Below are 16,662 nucleotides of genomic sequence, written 5' to 3' on the forward strand. Positions count from 1 at the left end.
GAAGTACAAGTTGTGAAATTAAAGAATTATATAAAAACAATATTTATGAAATATATAATAAAATAAAATTTTAAATTAAACTACACGAAGTATAAGAATACTTTGTAATTACAGAATGTAATATATATTCAAAGTGTTACAATTTTGTCTTCGTTATTTTTCTTATTAAAATACGATAATACACACAATATATACAGAGTGTAAAAATAGAAAGCTATAAAATAAGGAATTATATGCGTTACATAGGAATTTAAAAATATAAAATCTAAAAATAAATTCTACAAGGCCACGCAGTGTATCAAAAGTGAGTGAAAGTAGAGACACGTATATATAAGCAAGACATGAGTATTTTCTTATTAATAAATAAATAAACAGTAACATTTAGTACAAATACATCCATACGAATACATGAATATTATAGAGATTAACGGAATAATTTTCTGAAATTAATTAAAAATAAACTAAGTGTCGACGATTAATTCGAACACTATTCTATAATTTTAACAGTTTACGACGTGAATTTATGTGCTAAAATTTTTATTTCAGGATTAAAACGAGATTTTCAATGTCACGGAATATTGTTACTCTTCTCCCCCTCAGTAATTAAAATTATTATCACGAGAATTTGAATGTCGTTTATATGTTACGTCGGCAAAAACGTGATTTGTCATCATGCGAATTGAATTTCTGAGCACGAAACAAAAACAAAGTATCCACAGTATCACAGGTTTAACGATCGTCAATTTCGACGGTGATGATGGCTCCTTAGCGCAGACGAATCTTCTTCATCATGTTCAGAACTCTAATACCCGGCAACGGACACGTCGGGTAAAAGTTGTGACAGCCCTGACCTTCTATGCCGGAAATCAGTTGACCCATGTGAGCCGCGAAGTGGTATCTCGACGGCACTTCCGCCATTGTGCTCAGACTTGTATCCCTGAAAGTAACAGTGGAGCTTTTATCAGCGTAATCAATTTCCTGCGTCGCAAGATGCAATTATCATCGTATGTATTGGCATGATAAAATCGATTCATTTATTGTAAAATCAATTTTTAAGAGTCACATCAATATCTTTGTATAAAAATGTTGCTACATGGTGGTGTATAATAGAATGCGTTTTAAATGTCGTGCGCGTGACTGTCGTAAAAATATTCTCCGTCTGGCAAAGCGCTACAAAACCGAATCGAATATCGAAACAGTCGACGATGTGAAACTGGTTTACCTGCATAAGAACTAGCACAAGGCGACTCACCTTTTACTTTCGATATCGACACCAAACGTGACTGTAAACGTGTTAATACAAAGTCCAGTTACACCCAACAAAAACGAGGATACATTATCGGATCCTTTCTCTGCCTCAATACACCCGCATTTGCATTTTCAGATAAGTTGAGAGGAAACAAACCCGTCCATCTCTTTTCGAATAAAATTAAATTGGAAATCTCCCCTCTACTTTAAACAATCTGTAATACATCGGTTTCTCTCGTTCTTTTTTTTCTCTCTGGTTAAAAGAATAATTTAGAAAACGTTTGTAGAAAGCGTTATTGAAGTAAAACTATTACCGGAACACAAGCGGCAAGGCAAATCGCTTTCTTCCGGATTTTTTTTTCGCGAAGATTCTCACGTACGTTGCTCTGCAAATGCAAACCTATTCCCTTGAGACTTCCGTGGGAACTAAAATTGACGTGTCGATCGCTGACGATTTTTCGCGTTAAAAATCGTCTGGATCTCGTCAAAAGCGAACGGATATACCGCGCTGAATTCTTCAAGAGACCGTTCGACTTGCCGGAAAAGCACAAGCGCGGCAGTTTCGTCACGCATGACTCCCACGGAAGATGTCTTCCTTCATCGGGAAAGAGAGAGAGAGAGAGAGAGAAAGCTCTTCCCCTCTTTACGATTCCCAGCTTCGAAGGGGATAGAACGAATAAACGCAAAACGGCTTCTTAGCCTCTCCATCTTGATCGGTTTAACCCGGAGCGATCCGCGCCGATAAAAATCGAGTCCTGAGATGCATCAGAATGGACTGGCGTTTACGCAGGCATAAAAGTAAATATAAAGCTTGGATCCTTCCGAGACATTAACTGCGGCGCAGGAATCCTTCTTAGGGCGATTCTCTCTCGCTCAGGGATGCCCCCGCGCTTTCACGCAACCGAAAAGACAATGAAGACGTGCGAAAGATAACGCGGCCTGCATTTACTCCATCTGTAGTAATTATACTTATAATTATATTTAGAAACTTTTCAGAAAGTTTTAATACAAAAGTTAGTTATTTTCCACAATCGTGTCCCTTCCACGTTGTGACCTCTATTCAGGGCCGGTTTAAGGGCGAGCCCCGTCTTTTTAGGGGGCCCCCTTTAACTTGTATTTATTGATGAAAGTAAATAATCGAATACAAATAAATAATTAAAAATATTACAATTAATTTTGCATTCCTCGTACAATGAAACATCGTGTACAGACAATATTCAATAAAAGAAAGTACAATATATGAGGAATATAAATTAGCTTGTCCAGATGTAGAAATTAATGATTTAATCAATGAATTTGCGTGCACTAATCAAGAAAAAAAAAGTTGTAGGTGATAATGACGTTGCGTGCACTAAATCAAGAAAAAAAAAGTTGTAAGTGCTACAACTTTGATAAAATGTGAATTATCTTCATGTGTTTATTCTTCAACGTCCAGAACTTACTTGTATCTTTTAAGCGGAATTAAAACGACTCAAACTACAAAAGTCATACGAACAACCCACGTTTCTTAAATAGAAATTGCAAAATATATATGTATTTTGCATTTAATTTATTGTTATTCAATATCTATTATTCAATAAATAATTTCTATTGAAAATAGGTATTTATTATCTATACTATTAGAAAACAATCCTTATGAATGAAGGGGGCCCCGTTTTAACATCAGCCCCTGGGCCAGAAATACCTTAAGCCGGCTCTGCCTCTATTTTAATATATATATATATAAACACTTCTCTGTCTCCAATTTAATACGGACTGCGGAATTTTTATCTTATCACGGTTACACGTGTAACTTTTAATGAGTGTGCAATGTGGTGTAAAGAAATATTGTGCTTTTAAACGAAAACAAAAGTGTACTATATGTCGGGACAATGCTGTCGTTTTGGTTCATTATACTTTCTAATGGAACTCGCTTTTCTGCGTCGATTCATTTTACCGTTCGTCGACGTCGTTTTCGTTTAACACATGGAAATAAACGGCCGTAATAAATATGAGACTTTTATTCGAGCTCGTTTTAGGGATAATATCCTTAAAATCCGATTTACGATATATTGTACAAACATGCCCTTAATTTTTGTTATTTAGTCGAATTGCGATAACCATTTATTTTACTCGTTTATTATTTGAATTATCATTCTGTAGATTACAGTATAGAACAAATATTGTTGGAGAAAAGACATAATGAAATAATGAGTAAAAGTTTTAATTTCTAGTTATTAACATAAGAAATGCAAAGCTAAGAAGATGTTAAATAAAAAGTATACTTTCCTGCAGGATTTGTACTTCATTCATGAATAATACGAGAAATTTACGTTTAATTTGAAAATGGAGACACACTTCTGTATTTAGCTTACGACGAGTATGAAACGATCGAGCGATCTTTTTAATCAGAAGCGATGAATTGATTACCGAAATTGTAAGTATTTGTTGCTTTCTATCAGCTCGCGTCGTTTACCGATGAAATGTTTGTAGAAGGAAGTCGGAGTTCCGGGAAGAGTCGAATAGCAGATGCGAGAGATACTATGTGTTGCGGAGAAAGTATATACAGATTGGATAATGAAAAGGAAAGTATCCGTCGGATAGTTACGAGGTGCAGCAAGAGCTGCGCGTTTTCGGACGATACTTACATAAGAGACAACTATACTTTCGCGGTAGCTTTCAGTCGGCCACTTTCCAAAATACGTGCGACATAATCATTAATTTGCGATAATATTGTACATATGATCCACAGATTTGGATTCTACGAGTATAAATTTTAAATTTTGCTACATACTATTATATTTCTCTATTCACGAAATGCAATTAAGATGAAAATATTCAAGGACTCTTAATATAACAATAATTAATACAAATCGAAAGGGCGATGTAAGAGTTAAAAGTAAAATTACAGTTAAAAGTAATATTACAGTGTCAACATATTTAATTTTAAATTTGAAAAACAACAGATTTAGTTTTAAGTAATTTAAAAATAATATTACAATGTCAACATATTTAATTTTAAATTTGAAGAACAATAGATTTAGTTTTAAGTAATTTTTGTAATTATATTCTATTGTTTTTCAAATTTAAAATTAAATATGTTGACATTGTAATATTATTTTTAAATGTAAAAACTTTTGACTTTTACATCGCCCTTTCGATTTGTATTAATTATTGAAATGCAATTAATTATAAGATGATATTGGGAGTACAAATTAATTCGGTCTGTTTTCTAAAAGATGATCGCCTCCAAAGACGAGTCATTTTTTCGAGATGGAATTCGAAATGGAAAGAAGTAGTAGCCAGCGATGGACAATACTTTAATTAATCTGTTCATTCATTGTGTTTTGAAATAAATGCATTTTTGAACACAAAAAACGGACCGAACTAATTTGTACTCCCAATATATTTACAATGCGTTGTGATTTTCAAAATAACTGATTCGTTATATCACAGACTAGATTACCAAGTTAATTTGAAAAAAAAAAAGACGCTTTTTTCTCCGTTTTTTATATGCCAATATTCTAAATATGCCAAATTCAACGAATACATGTTCGCGTGGCGAGGACTAACACTCACGAATGTATAATTAATATGTCCATGTCGAACATTTCTGTACGTCATATCCACCGCGATGGTACATTCCGCGCTGTGCAAATATGGGGATTTAAACGCAGATGGATACCGCGTTTCCCGATTTTCCAGCAAAGTCCATTTTAACGTAACGCCGCTTTTAATCGGAACGTAAAGCACGAATTCGCGGTATAATTCTTTGCATTATCCGCATAGCGCAGCGGAAACGTGCGTACGAAACGTGGGACCCGCATTTTACATTCGATCGTGAAACGAAAATTGCAAAATACGCACAGCGTGCACCCAATTTTCCCGAGCTGGCAAGCGTATCTCGTTTCCTGCAGTCGCTTTTACATCGTCGTTTTCCAAAACGTCCTGTATATAATTGTGACGCACGCGCGATTATTAGCTTCACTGAAGATCGCGAAATTTCTCGACACGATCCATTCATCATTGCGGCGGACAGTCATCGGTTTGCACTTTTGAATAAGAAACGCAGCTAATTCGCGCAAAATTACATTCTCAGCAATTTTCCTCGTGCCATTATTTGCGTGACCAGAGAGAGAAACATAACGTTTTTTCATACTCCTCACAGATAGCGCCTGCATTTCAGGGTCGACGGACTCGTAGTCGTTTAGTAGCAATGCCGATCGAAAGTTGTGAAAGTAAGAACATCGGGTGCAAGAGCCTCAACGAAAGTAGATTCTCACTTTATTGTATCAAAATAAATTGAGCAGCCTATCAACCGCTGCTATCGGATTCTTCCCGAATTAGTTTCGACAAAAATCCGCGACTCCGATCGAAAGTCAAAAATCAATCTTTGCGATTCAGTGACGACGAGTTTGCTGTTTGTTAATTGTTTAATATTAACGCGCCACTTTCTCCCTTCCCGTAATGTAAATAGAATAAAGAAATAAATGTAGAGCGTAAAAGCAGCCGCGCATACCTTATAAGATTTAAAAGCGATCGCTCCATTTCACTCAGTTGGTCATGGTGGACGGACTTGGTGAGTTCGCATATTAGCTTCGGCAGGCACGCAGTTTTGATCGTTGTCATCATCTTCGCGCGGCGTAGGGCGACTGTACAAAAATCGGAGTCACACTGTCAATTATGCCGCGTGGCACATGCAATATCATTCTGAGTGATGGGGCGATTAATGGATCACAGATATTATTCCGAATGACTGCGCGTATTCGAATGAACGAGCGACCGGCTTTGTTTAATCTCGCTGTAAAGTAAGTGACAAGTTAAAAGCCCAGAACACGGGTCGACAATTTCTAAAGACTTCGGACGTGACAAGGACACTTTTACTTTCAGAAACAAAAGTATATTCTCGTTACGTCCCAGATCTTTAGAAACTTAATTCGTATACAAATATCATTAGTATTATAGCTATTCTATTTTTCTGTTTACTGTTTTGTAAGTACATCATTATAGTTTCTATCATATCTTCTCCGATATTGATAAACAGTATTACGATATTAATTTGTTACTAGAAAATATTTAGGAACAATTAAGTGACGAATGAACAGAAAATATGAATATAGAAAATCACAAATGTGTTACAATTGCAACCGTTAATTAAATATTGTCGTCGAAGAATCGTACTTAACACGCTTCATTAATTACACTATTAATCTATAAATATTTTAAAACATCCTACGCGCGTTCACTCTATAATCGGATTTGAAGCCGACTTTATCGTAGACCACTTTCCAACAGCATTTTCTCGACCGAGAACTGGTTATACTCGTAGCGAGATTTCGATAAGCCGGCGAGACAGATGAGACGCGCGTACATTTCCGAGAATGGAGGGGATTTCGATAACGTTGTCGAATCATTAAAACACGGACGAGTGCGCGGCTAATTAGTCGATTCGCCGAGTAGTAATTAGCTCCACGCGAACTAACAAGCGTAACTCGATGAATAATCATATATGACGACATATCGTATATGTGTGCACGTAGATCTCGCATGCGAGTGTATTTTTATGCAATAGCGATTGTAGAAGGAAAATGCTAAGCAGTTTAAACGCAAGGGTATCTTACAAAGCATAAAATTACAGCTCAGATATCATCCGTGGCTCGCTGCCAAAGTAAATATGGTTTTACGTTGGGTAGAAAGAAAGGATTGTATTATTAAATTCTGTTTCGTAACCACGTTTGTGAAAAAGTTATTCGTGTTACGTCGCGCATTATTTACACGATAACCTCATCCTTACCGTCATTCTTATCGATGTCTTTTTTCGAGACAACGGGTATCTTATCACGGGGTGGCCCTTTAAGCTGAGCCTCGGGTCCTCTCATAGCATCAGTGATGTTCCTCTCCGTTGCGTTACCGAAAATCGAAGCGATAAACGCGCTGTAATCGCCGGCGAAAATCAGAAACATGCCCAAAAATATTACTAATCGCACCGTACTGGTATCCATGTCGATTTTTTTTTTTTTTTCAATAAGGCGAGCGTCAGACTAGAGATTATCCTAATTTGACGTCAATCTCGTGACAGTTTTTTCAGGCGCGAGTCTGATGTAATAGTGCACGAATCCACTAATGTAGAGAATTACATCTGAAAAAAATATCGAGCAGGTTTGATTAATTAAAGAATAAATTCGCACAAATAGAAAAATCTACTTATTTTAAAGTATTTTCTGTTATATACGCTCAAAAGTCTTCCGACAAGTAATCTTTTATAAGTATAGTTAGTAACATTGTCTCGTTTAATTGTTAGGTATATTGATATTATATGAGAATAGTGTTTACTGCAGTACATTAATAGATTTTGATAGACATTTTTTGCCACGAAATTGCGCTTGAAAGACGCTTCAAATATCTTTTGACACGTAAGTTTTTCCTAAAAGTTACGCTTAAACATTAAATATAAGATTATTGGTTGTTGTTTTATTATTGTTAAATTGTTTAACATTTTCTTATGTAGAATATGACAAAAATACGTAAGGAGTACTCAATCGGTATTAAGGAAGTTGTAATACGCGCGTTAAAAATTGGACGCAATCAAGCTGAGGTTGCCCGCAATTTTGGGATATCTCGTTAAATAGTAAATGTCTGGAATCGTCTTTATAGGATTCGAGTCCATGTCAACAACAAATTTCAACAAGGGCGATCTACGAAAACAACGACAAGAATAATAAAGAGACAATCAATTGCTGACTCTCGTAAGACTGCGCGACAAATTACTGACGATTTACGGCAGAATTATGCAGTGAACGTTCATGTTTCCACTGTAAAGCGTCTATTAGTCGATCAAGGACTGCTAGGTCGTCGTCCAAGCAAAAAATCTCTTATTAGTGCTAAAAATAGAAGTGCTAGAGTTGTTTTTGCGACGATTCATTGTAATTGGACAACTGAGAAGTGGTCCAGAGTGTTACGATGAAAGCAAATTCAATTTAATGTCCTCTGATGGCGTAAAGTATATTCGTCGCTCTAAGAACGAGAGATTTAAAGTACGTTACCAAGTATCTACCGTAAAACATGAGGAAGGACGTGTTATGACGTGGGGATGATTCTCTAATAGACGTGTCGGTCCTCTATGTCGTATAGAAAATACTTTGGATCGTTTTGTTTATAAGCATATTTTAGATAAACATATGCTTTCTTGTGCAAGAAGGAATATGCCTCGAAATTAGATATTCCAATAAGATAATGATCCAAAACATCGCTCTAAATTTCTATTACAATATTTCTCGAAAGAAGAAATGTTTCAGAGTGGCCTAATTGAAGCCCGGATTTAAATCCGATTGAACATTTATGGGATGAACTAAAGAGACGAGTTGGAATAAGAAATTTTTCTAATTTATTATAGATGATTTCTTTTTTGCTTTGTAAAGTGTATGGAAAAAAATTCCTCAAAATACAATATTAAAACTTATTGAGTCTATGCCTAGGAGATGTGAAGAGCCGTAATACAAGCAAATGGTTACGCAAAGATATTAGAATTATAACGTCAAAATATATTTTTCTGTGTTATTTTTGTTCAAAATATATCATGATTTTTTTCATATTTGCATTATCTTTAGTGACTTTATTTCATGTCAAAACATTTATGAGCCTCAACCAAATGCATTTTGTTTTTCATGATATCATCCAATATATAAAAAGTCAATTTTGTTCTTAATTTATAATATTTTGTTTATAGTTTATTTTATGTAATATGACATAACGTGTAAAATTGCAAATAATAAAATAATTCTGAAAAATGCTGTCGAAAGACTTTTGAGCGCTAGTGTGTATAAAACACAACCAATGAGAAATTGCCTTTGACAGTCGAGCTGGATCTTAGGTGCTATTATAATTCCGTGTGAATTTATATATTTATATAGTCTTTTAAACCGCGCACCGAACAATTTTTCGGTCTTGAAACGCTACTCTACGAAAACTACCGCAATAATATTACGAGTTAAATTATCTACCAGTTTAACAATTTTGATGCTCATAGCATCTTGGATTTTCATAATGTTGAGTGAATCAATAAATGACATATTAAAAATCTGTAAATAATTAATTTATATTGCGAAAAATATTACCTTGGCCGAGAGTCGAACCCGGATCTCTTACATTCCGTGCAAGCGGTTTACTACCAGACTTACCTTGGTAGCGTAGCGTTTCAAGACCGGATAATTGTTCGGTTTCAAAGACTACATCCGTGATATATAAATTCACACGGAATTACAATAGCACCTAAGATCCGGCTCGATCGTTAAAGGCAATTTCTCATTGGTTGTGTTTCTCACAACGGTCCTATAAGATTTAATATTTAACTAGTGTATACATATATAATACATGATGTGTATAACATAAAATGAAAGTGATGATTATATCGAAATCCATTAGATCATTTCAGATTATTCCAATTCCTCATTCGTTGCGTGTATCATCAGAGAACATGATATCCATCACAACTGCGCGAAATTATGATGCAAATTTGCAATGAACGTCGATTCGTGGCGATGACTCCGCCACTTTCAACGATCACGTATTATTACGTAAACGTGCAAATCGATTGCGCTCCGCGACTCCAGGAGAGGTATAAGTTTGCCTTAACCTGAATTTCCAAAGGTAGGCAATTTCTTATACGCATGATCGTCCAAACAAATACCTGTCCCTGGACCCGCGATCGATACAATCGACCAGACAGCCGACACGCTGTGAACCGGTCTCCCTCTCTCTCTCTCTCTCTCTCCTTCTCTTTCTCTCTTGAAAGAACAGAGAAGACTCTCACTTTCCGTTAACTTCCACTTTCTTCAAGACTCGCTGCAGCAATAAAGCTAAATCCTCTTACGATGTCCGTCTTACTTTCATCCGAAGCGACAAAGCTCGTTTCTCGAGTGCCGCGACGTCGACGGCTCCTTTGTATCGTCGAATACACTTCTAGCGTACTCGGAAACGACCGACGAAATCGTAACGGGAGTTCTCCTTCTACTCCCTTATCCTGAGAAACACGGCGACACGAGACCTCTCCCAGCGAACTGTAACACCGTCGTCGTCGAGCGGGAGTGGCGCCGGAACTCACTTCCGAAGTGGCTCGCATTTGCGAATAACGTTTGTCGATTACAATTCGCGCGCGAGGTAATCCTGTATATACCTTGCGAGCGCGAACGATGCGATTTGCCGGTCAAAATCGCACACGTCGGCGTGCGCGAAATATTCGGAAAGCAATTAACCGAGGAACGGAAACGATCAATCCCCGAAACGTCGAAAATCACACGGCGCGCGCGTTCCAAACGCTCGAGCTCGCTAAATCAAATCGCGCGTAAATCGAAATCTCCACCGATCGTAACTCAGTATCGCGCGCTGGTACCGCGATTGTATACGTTGCGCGGCTGCAAATTCCTCTGTCTCTCCATTACGCACAATCGAAGGGTTCGCCGTTGGAAAAATATCCAGATGAAATGTTGGGTGTCGAATATCACTGTATGTCACCAGGAGACGTTTCGCGCGAGAGACGCCAAAAACAAGCTAACGTTCCGGAAATAGTGGAGCGTAACATGAAATTTGCAAAACGCGTCACTACGCGTCGCCGTATTGTCGCCGATTTATCACTAAACGTGCACTTTGAGGTGACAGCTGCCGTCTCCAAAGAGGAGTGAAATACGAACGGCGCTACTGCGAACCGTCGAAGTCGCGGAATGACTGTGAATGACTCGAAACCACGGCGGCGAACCTAACGAGTCGTCAGTGAAAGTTGGCCGATCGCTCGCAAGTCCATGCGTTTCGATCGCTCGCAGTTCTGCGGCTCGTACGAAGTGGATCACATAAGAAAACGCGCTGTTTTTTTTTTTGTGCACTGACAATTATATTCCGTAGGAAGTCACCTCGTAACAGTTTGAAGTCGAAACCATTTCGGTAAACGGAAAAAAGTAGTACCTTTTGTGTCGAGTGACTGAAAAACTACAATATTTCCAGATTGAACAAAAATCTTGTTACTATTTTAATGGAAAATGAATTCAAAATGAACAAAATAAATACAAAATACACTGTAAAAAATAAAATGTTAATTTTAACTCAAAGACGTTGAGTGGATTTTCTGAGACATGCAAAAATATTAACATTTTATTTTTTACAGTGTATACATTCAGAAACAGTAGCTTTTAACTGATGTGAAAGTTATTTTTTTTATTAATTTCACGAACGGGAAATAATTCTGTTCCTTTCATCCTAATCTCGATAAAGCATATAATGGTCTCGTGATATCCGCGCTACATTTCGAAAATGGTACCGTGTGAAAATACTTGGGAAACACAGAGCTAAATAAAACTGTAGTATCCGTAGCAAAAGGATAATAACACGAGTGGGTAATTAACAGGTGAAACGGATTGTTACATCAAAAGATTGTATCCATTGTAGCAAGAACTTTCCAATTGCATGCACTGATTTTAATATGTATAGACCTAATTAAATATATATTTTTTCGTCCCTGAATAAAAGTATGCGATTTAAACTTGATACTAGTTTAGTAAATAAACGAGATAATTTATAAGAGCTATTCTACAGATTTTCGTTAAAATTTCTAAACGCGTTTTTAAACTTTTCACAAATTTTTCAAATTTTATAATTATATATAACATAGACATAAGTTGTGGTAAGCGTGAATTGCACATCTTCTTTCAAATAAAACGTCGGCACGGGGGGGGGGGATGAAGATGCAGGTTCAAATCCTGACTGAGATAATATTTTTCGTAATACATTCTTTATAGTTAAATTATTTGTTAATTTAATTTGTGATATTACGTATTTCAGTTTTAGTTCAAGGTTGTATTTCAAGACCGATAAATAATCGGCTCAGTTTATTTGAAATAAAAATTGTAACAATTTACATAACATATACATACCTATTATTAGAAACCAAAACTCGTTAAATATAGCCCTCTTTACTTATTTATGTTATTTATTAAATGTCACAAGGTATCTCCCACGGTATAGTTTGCATAAATATTCACTTCGCTCAAGATTATAATACGATTTTTCATGTTTTTTAATGTGAATACAAATACAATTCATGCATAATTAATGTCGACTTAATCAGCTGACGTATAGGAATGTAAATTAAACATAAGGAATATTCACTAAACAGTGAAGCATTCGCAAAAAAGAAAAGGAAAAAAATTACACATATTTGTTTTTATTATTTTAATTAATATGTTATCTCTCGTGCGAGCATAATTTTATCTCTACTGCGCACAATATGTATATAATTGTTTATTCAAATAAAAAAATTTCAATTTCGAATAAATCGCGCATAAATTAGTTTTCAATCTTAAAATATGTAGCTTTAAATTGAAGATAGAATGCTTACTTATATAATATCCAATTAAGAGTTAATAAACAGTTTAATATTATTGATGTTAAGAAGTATTATCGTGCAGTAAAAAACGTAATAAACTAAAACATTAATGTAAACTCTGTTGCAGCCGCAGTAAGCTAAATCTTTCGTAATATTTTAATTAAAAGTTGAATTAGAGAATCTGAAAAGGGGAATTAAAATGTGAATAAAATCGGATAATAAGATTATATATTTATTATGTTTATTACAAATTTATTTATCATTTTTACAGCCATAATAACATACCATATTAAAGTATTAAAATTACGGGATTTGTCTTTGATTCACTAATGCATTCAAATATTCTGTTTTTATGGATATCCACGGAGAAAGATAGTAGCCAATCCTAACAATGATTTCGTAAAAGGTGTGACATTTTTCAAAGAAGCCATCTGAATCTTACACATATTACAACAAGAAGAGCGTCTCGAGTGTGTCTTTGTATACAGCCATTTAGGATGTCTTTTTCGATCACCATCATGATAATTGTATCGCGAAAGAAGTTTATTAGTAGCTATAAGAGATTGAGAAAGAAATTGCGTCAATTTAAAAATATATTTCAAAAATATGCAGAAATTTTACTTTATAATGTAATTTAAGAAATATTTTAGCTAGAATCTAAAATCTCACGCGAAACGATGAACATAAAAGAAATAGGTGATAAGACGAGTGATATGCAGTTCTCGTGCGGAAAACTCAATGTATTGAAAATTGTAATTGCAGATATACTTGAGTTCTCGAGGCCGAATATTTCATAAACTAACGTAAATGTATACATTCCGCACACTTCTCCGTTTTTATAATTTTTTACTAGCAAGACGATAGTCAAACGTAGTTTATTCATAAATATCTGAAGATTGTAAATATTACTAGTGTAATTAACGTCTTACGGTATTGATTAACAGATTCGGAAGAAGCTTCTGCAGAGGCGCTGTTATTTGAATCCGATTTTTGGCAGCGGAGTCGCAGGTGCAGCTGCAGACGACGCTCTCCGCCCAGGCGGTCTACTGACAAAGATTCCATATTTCCGAGGCGGTGGTTCCGGTGGTACAGATGGTGGAAATGACGGTTCGAGAATCTTGAAATAATATTTCGTAGAGTAGCGAGATACAATCGGTTATTAAATCCTTTATTAATGTTCTGATTTAATATTGTCCTTTTTATTCATCTTTAACGTTTTATTTGAAATATGTTTATAACTACTAATAATTCAATTTACCTTGAACTTCTCGAACGGACTCGTGACCCCTTCGAACTCTTTCGGACATTCATCCCTGATAGCGTCGGCTGAGCTAAGTAATTTGTCCGGGTATTTGTACTAAAAACCATCTACGATTTAATAACAATTACTGAAGCTGATAAAAATGATTAACAGTAGAATAGACATCGGAAGACGACTATTACTTTTTCAACCACTTTTTCCAATCCAGTAATTTTGTTGGATGTTGTGATTAATTCCGTGCTAAGCCTGTGCATCTGAATAATAATTTGACGGTTACAGTTGAATGTAAAAGTACGAAAAATTTCTTTTATATCACTCTTAAACTTACTTCATCTTCTAAGTGTTTTGTAGTCACTTTCTGAGCATCTGTCTATAAAGTAAATATCTTTAATTACATGTAAACATTACTATAAAAGGAAAAAATAAGAAGATATTGAAATACTGCTAACCGTTTTTACGATTGTTTCTTCGAATTCCGCCTTCTTTTTTTTTAATAAAACCAATCTATCTAATTTCTAAATAAAATTTTTAATAAAAAGACACATAAATATATACAGCATTGATTAAAAGGATGTAAAAGAAAAATTGATCTTGAATGAGCATACAAATTTTATAAACAAAATGGAACTGACCGTCTTGTTCTCTGCAACTGTCGTTGACATCTCCCGATTTGATCTTTCAATTCGCTTTATTATCTTGAAAACAATGGTATAAAAAAATGCATCGAAATTAATTGGAAGTTTAAAGAATCGGATAATATTATTTTTTTATACAAAATATATTAACTCTGAGTTAATTACACACACATTAACTTTTAAATTTATTTCATATATGTATAATTAATTAATATATATAGGGTGAGCAAAAAGCCTGGAACCAGTGAAATATCTTGAAAACAAGACTTCTGAGAAAAAATATATATTAACTATATATGTCCCTTAAAATTTAATATTGTTTAACTATATATCTTATTCCTTGCTTTTTTGTAATCATAATTTATTACACAAACTACTTACGTTATTAGCATACCATACTGCTACGTAGAACAAAATATACATCAAGATACACATGTAAACATTGTCCAAAACGTATACTCGTATAAACGACTGTAAATATGAAAAAGTAGAAAAAATGTCAAAAGCAATAATCATGATAAAATTATTTAGTTTCGACACTGATTTAAGGAGGTTACCTGGCGATCATAAATGTCAATAAGCTTCAAAATTGGATGTGATCTCGATAGTTGAGAGAAATAGCACGATCTTTGCGAGAACATTCTCGAGAGAACAATCCATTAGCAAAGTAAAGAGTTACAAAAATCAAAGGAACTCGAGCACACCGACGAGCGTGGAGATCGAACGATATGACGTGGAACAAGAATTTCCGGACGATTTGACAGCATCGTGTGAATGTGTCTCATTTACATCCGCCATTCGAGTTACTCGTGAATAGTGGAATATCGCGAAAGCTGTATGCCGAACTTCGTGGAACGGAACGCTCTTCATTCAAGAAGAAGAATCGATTAAAAGAATCGATTAAATGTTCAGTTCATTACAAAATTACAATCCAATCCAACGATAAAGCTCCCGTTCTAAATCGTTCTCAATTTAAATCTTTCGACACTTTGCATTTAAAGACTTTCAAATTGCGATATTCTATGCATTAGTATCGTAGCTTCTGAAAAGCTCCCTTATCGAGATATTATCTCCCCCGTGGGTTTCGTATAATAACACCTTGCGGGATCGCGATAATGTAATCTCTTTCATATAAACATAATTAAGGCGCGAAAGCGCATGTTGAAGCAGGTGACTTCATACGGCCGCGTTTATCGATTGCAGAGGTTGCAACACGAGTAGTACGAATAATTCCCGCGATAAGAGAGAGCGTAATTTCGATAAGTGATAGGAAACGCAGAGAACGCATAAGGGTCATAATTATCCTTTTATCATTGTTATAATCCGCTGTTATTATAAGTATTACATTCTCGAACTGCCCCTATAATGCTTATCATACTTAAATACACATAACATCTTGAAATGCAATCCATCTCATTTCTGCACAACGCAACTCGTATAACAGCTATTTACGAGAATTTTAATTATTGTGCTGGCAGCGAGCTACGAACTGCAGTTTTGCTGTAAACGACGAGCTTGATAATTTTACGAACCGAAATTTCAAACGTCAGCACCGCCACGTCATTAAAACGTGCTATTTCGCGACTTCAACTCGTCAAGGGTCCGCGAGATAATAGCATGGGTATTAAGTAAATCCAACTTTACGCTATGCAGACACTTTCGTCACCATGAGTCTGATAGCGGCACCTAAAACGTATATATTAGGTGTACAAAAAAGTTCTGAGCTTTAGATTTCATACAATCGAAATAACAATTTAAATTTTATACATCTTCCCGCCCTTTTGCGGTTTTAAAGCGCTAACATTTGGCCTTCTAAAATGCCATACGGTTTGGCGTTCGATGCACATAACCTCAAAAATCAGTAGTGTTCACGATGGCAATAACAAAAGAGCCTATTCGATTTTCCATCCATTTCGCGTTTCATCTGAAGCAAAATGCTGCTGAAGCCACTGCAATGATTTGTGCTGCATATGGAGAAAACGCTGTAAGTCATGCTACATATAAAAGATGGTATCGAAAGTTTCGCCAAGGAGATTTCAGTCTTAAAGGTGAATCGCGTGCTGGACGTCCTGAAAGGATTGAAACGGACGAATCGCAAGCACTGCTGGATATAAACTCTGCGCAAACTGAAACGGAGCTTGCAGAACAGCTTGGCGTTACGCAGCAAG

The 16,662-nt window shown here is 35.6% G+C and overlaps 2 protein-coding genes across 5 annotated transcripts; both read right to left on the reverse strand.

The window, feature by feature from the left end:
* Positions 1–517: 517 nt before the first annotated feature.
* geko (olfaction protein geko) lies at positions 518–10,910 on the reverse strand. Of its 3 annotated transcripts, none has more exons than XM_018546881.1 (4): positions 10,111–10,910; positions 7,022–7,366; positions 5,747–5,879; positions 518–937 (listed from the first exon to the last, which is right to left on the reverse strand). In XM_018546881.1, exons 2-4 carry the CDS (start codon positions 7,227–7,229, stop codon positions 766–768), a joined length of 513 nt encoding a protein of 170 aa, XP_018402383.1. In that variant the 5' UTR covers positions 7,230–7,366; positions 10,111–10,910; the 3' UTR covers positions 518–765. The 3 variants fall into 3 exon arrangements, with proteins under 3 accessions (XP_018402383.1, XP_018402382.1, XP_018402381.1); XM_018546880.1 differs by having other exon boundaries at positions 10,097–10,910; XM_018546879.1 differs by having other exon boundaries at positions 10,037–10,910.
* Positions 10,911–12,910: 2,000 nt separating this feature from the next.
* LOC108779461 (uncharacterized) lies at positions 12,911–15,250 on the reverse strand. 2 transcript variants are annotated; one of them, XM_018546898.1, is made up of 9 exons: positions 15,052–15,250; positions 14,876–14,965; positions 14,492–14,554; positions 14,309–14,374; positions 14,188–14,229; positions 14,042–14,113; positions 13,857–13,966; positions 13,528–13,715; positions 12,911–13,151 (listed from the first exon to the last, which is right to left on the reverse strand). In XM_018546898.1, the coding sequence occupies exons 1-9, from the start codon at positions 15,133–15,135 to the stop codon at positions 12,949–12,951; spliced, it is 918 nt and encodes a 305-aa protein (XP_018402400.1). In that variant the 5' UTR covers positions 15,136–15,250; the 3' UTR covers positions 12,911–12,948. The 2 variants fall into 2 exon arrangements, with proteins under 2 accessions (XP_018402400.1, XP_018402401.1); XM_018546899.1 differs by having other exon boundaries at positions 13,070–13,151; positions 13,857–13,955.
* Positions 15,251–16,662: the final 1,412 nt, after the last annotated feature.

Source organism: Cyphomyrmex costatus, unplaced genomic scaffold (genome assembly GCF_001594065.2).
Source record: "Cyphomyrmex costatus isolate MS0001 unplaced genomic scaffold, Ccosl1.0 scaffold6, whole genome shotgun sequence".
In the NCBI taxonomy this organism is placed as follows: domain Eukaryota; kingdom Metazoa; phylum Arthropoda; class Insecta; order Hymenoptera; family Formicidae; genus Cyphomyrmex; species Cyphomyrmex costatus.

Bases quoted from the DNA above. Each gene is read 5' to 3' on its own strand.
- geko (XM_018546881.1), bottom strand. From the start codon at position 7,229: ATGGATACCAGTACGGTGCGATTAGTAATATTTTTGGGCATGTTTCTG. The intron at 5,880-7,021 runs GTAAGGATGAGG...ATTTTTGTACAG, and splicing joins AGACATCGATAAGAATGACG to TCGCCCTACGCCGCGCGAAG. The intron at 938-5,746 runs GTATGCGCGGCT...TGTTACTTTCAG, and splicing joins TCGCTTTTAAATCTTATAAG to GGATACAAGTCTGAGCACAA.
- LOC108779461 (XM_018546898.1), bottom strand. From the start codon at position 15,135: ATGTTCTCGCAAAGATCGTGCTATTTCTCTCAACTATCGAGATCACAT. The intron at 14,114-14,187 runs GTAAGTTTAAGA...ATTATTATTCAG, and splicing joins CAAAACACTTAGAAGATGAA to ATGCACAGGCTTAGCACGGA. The intron at 13,967-14,041 runs GTAATAGTCGTC...ATTAAATCGTAG, and splicing joins TGGAAAAAGTGGTTGAAAAA to ATGGTTTTTAGTACAAATAC.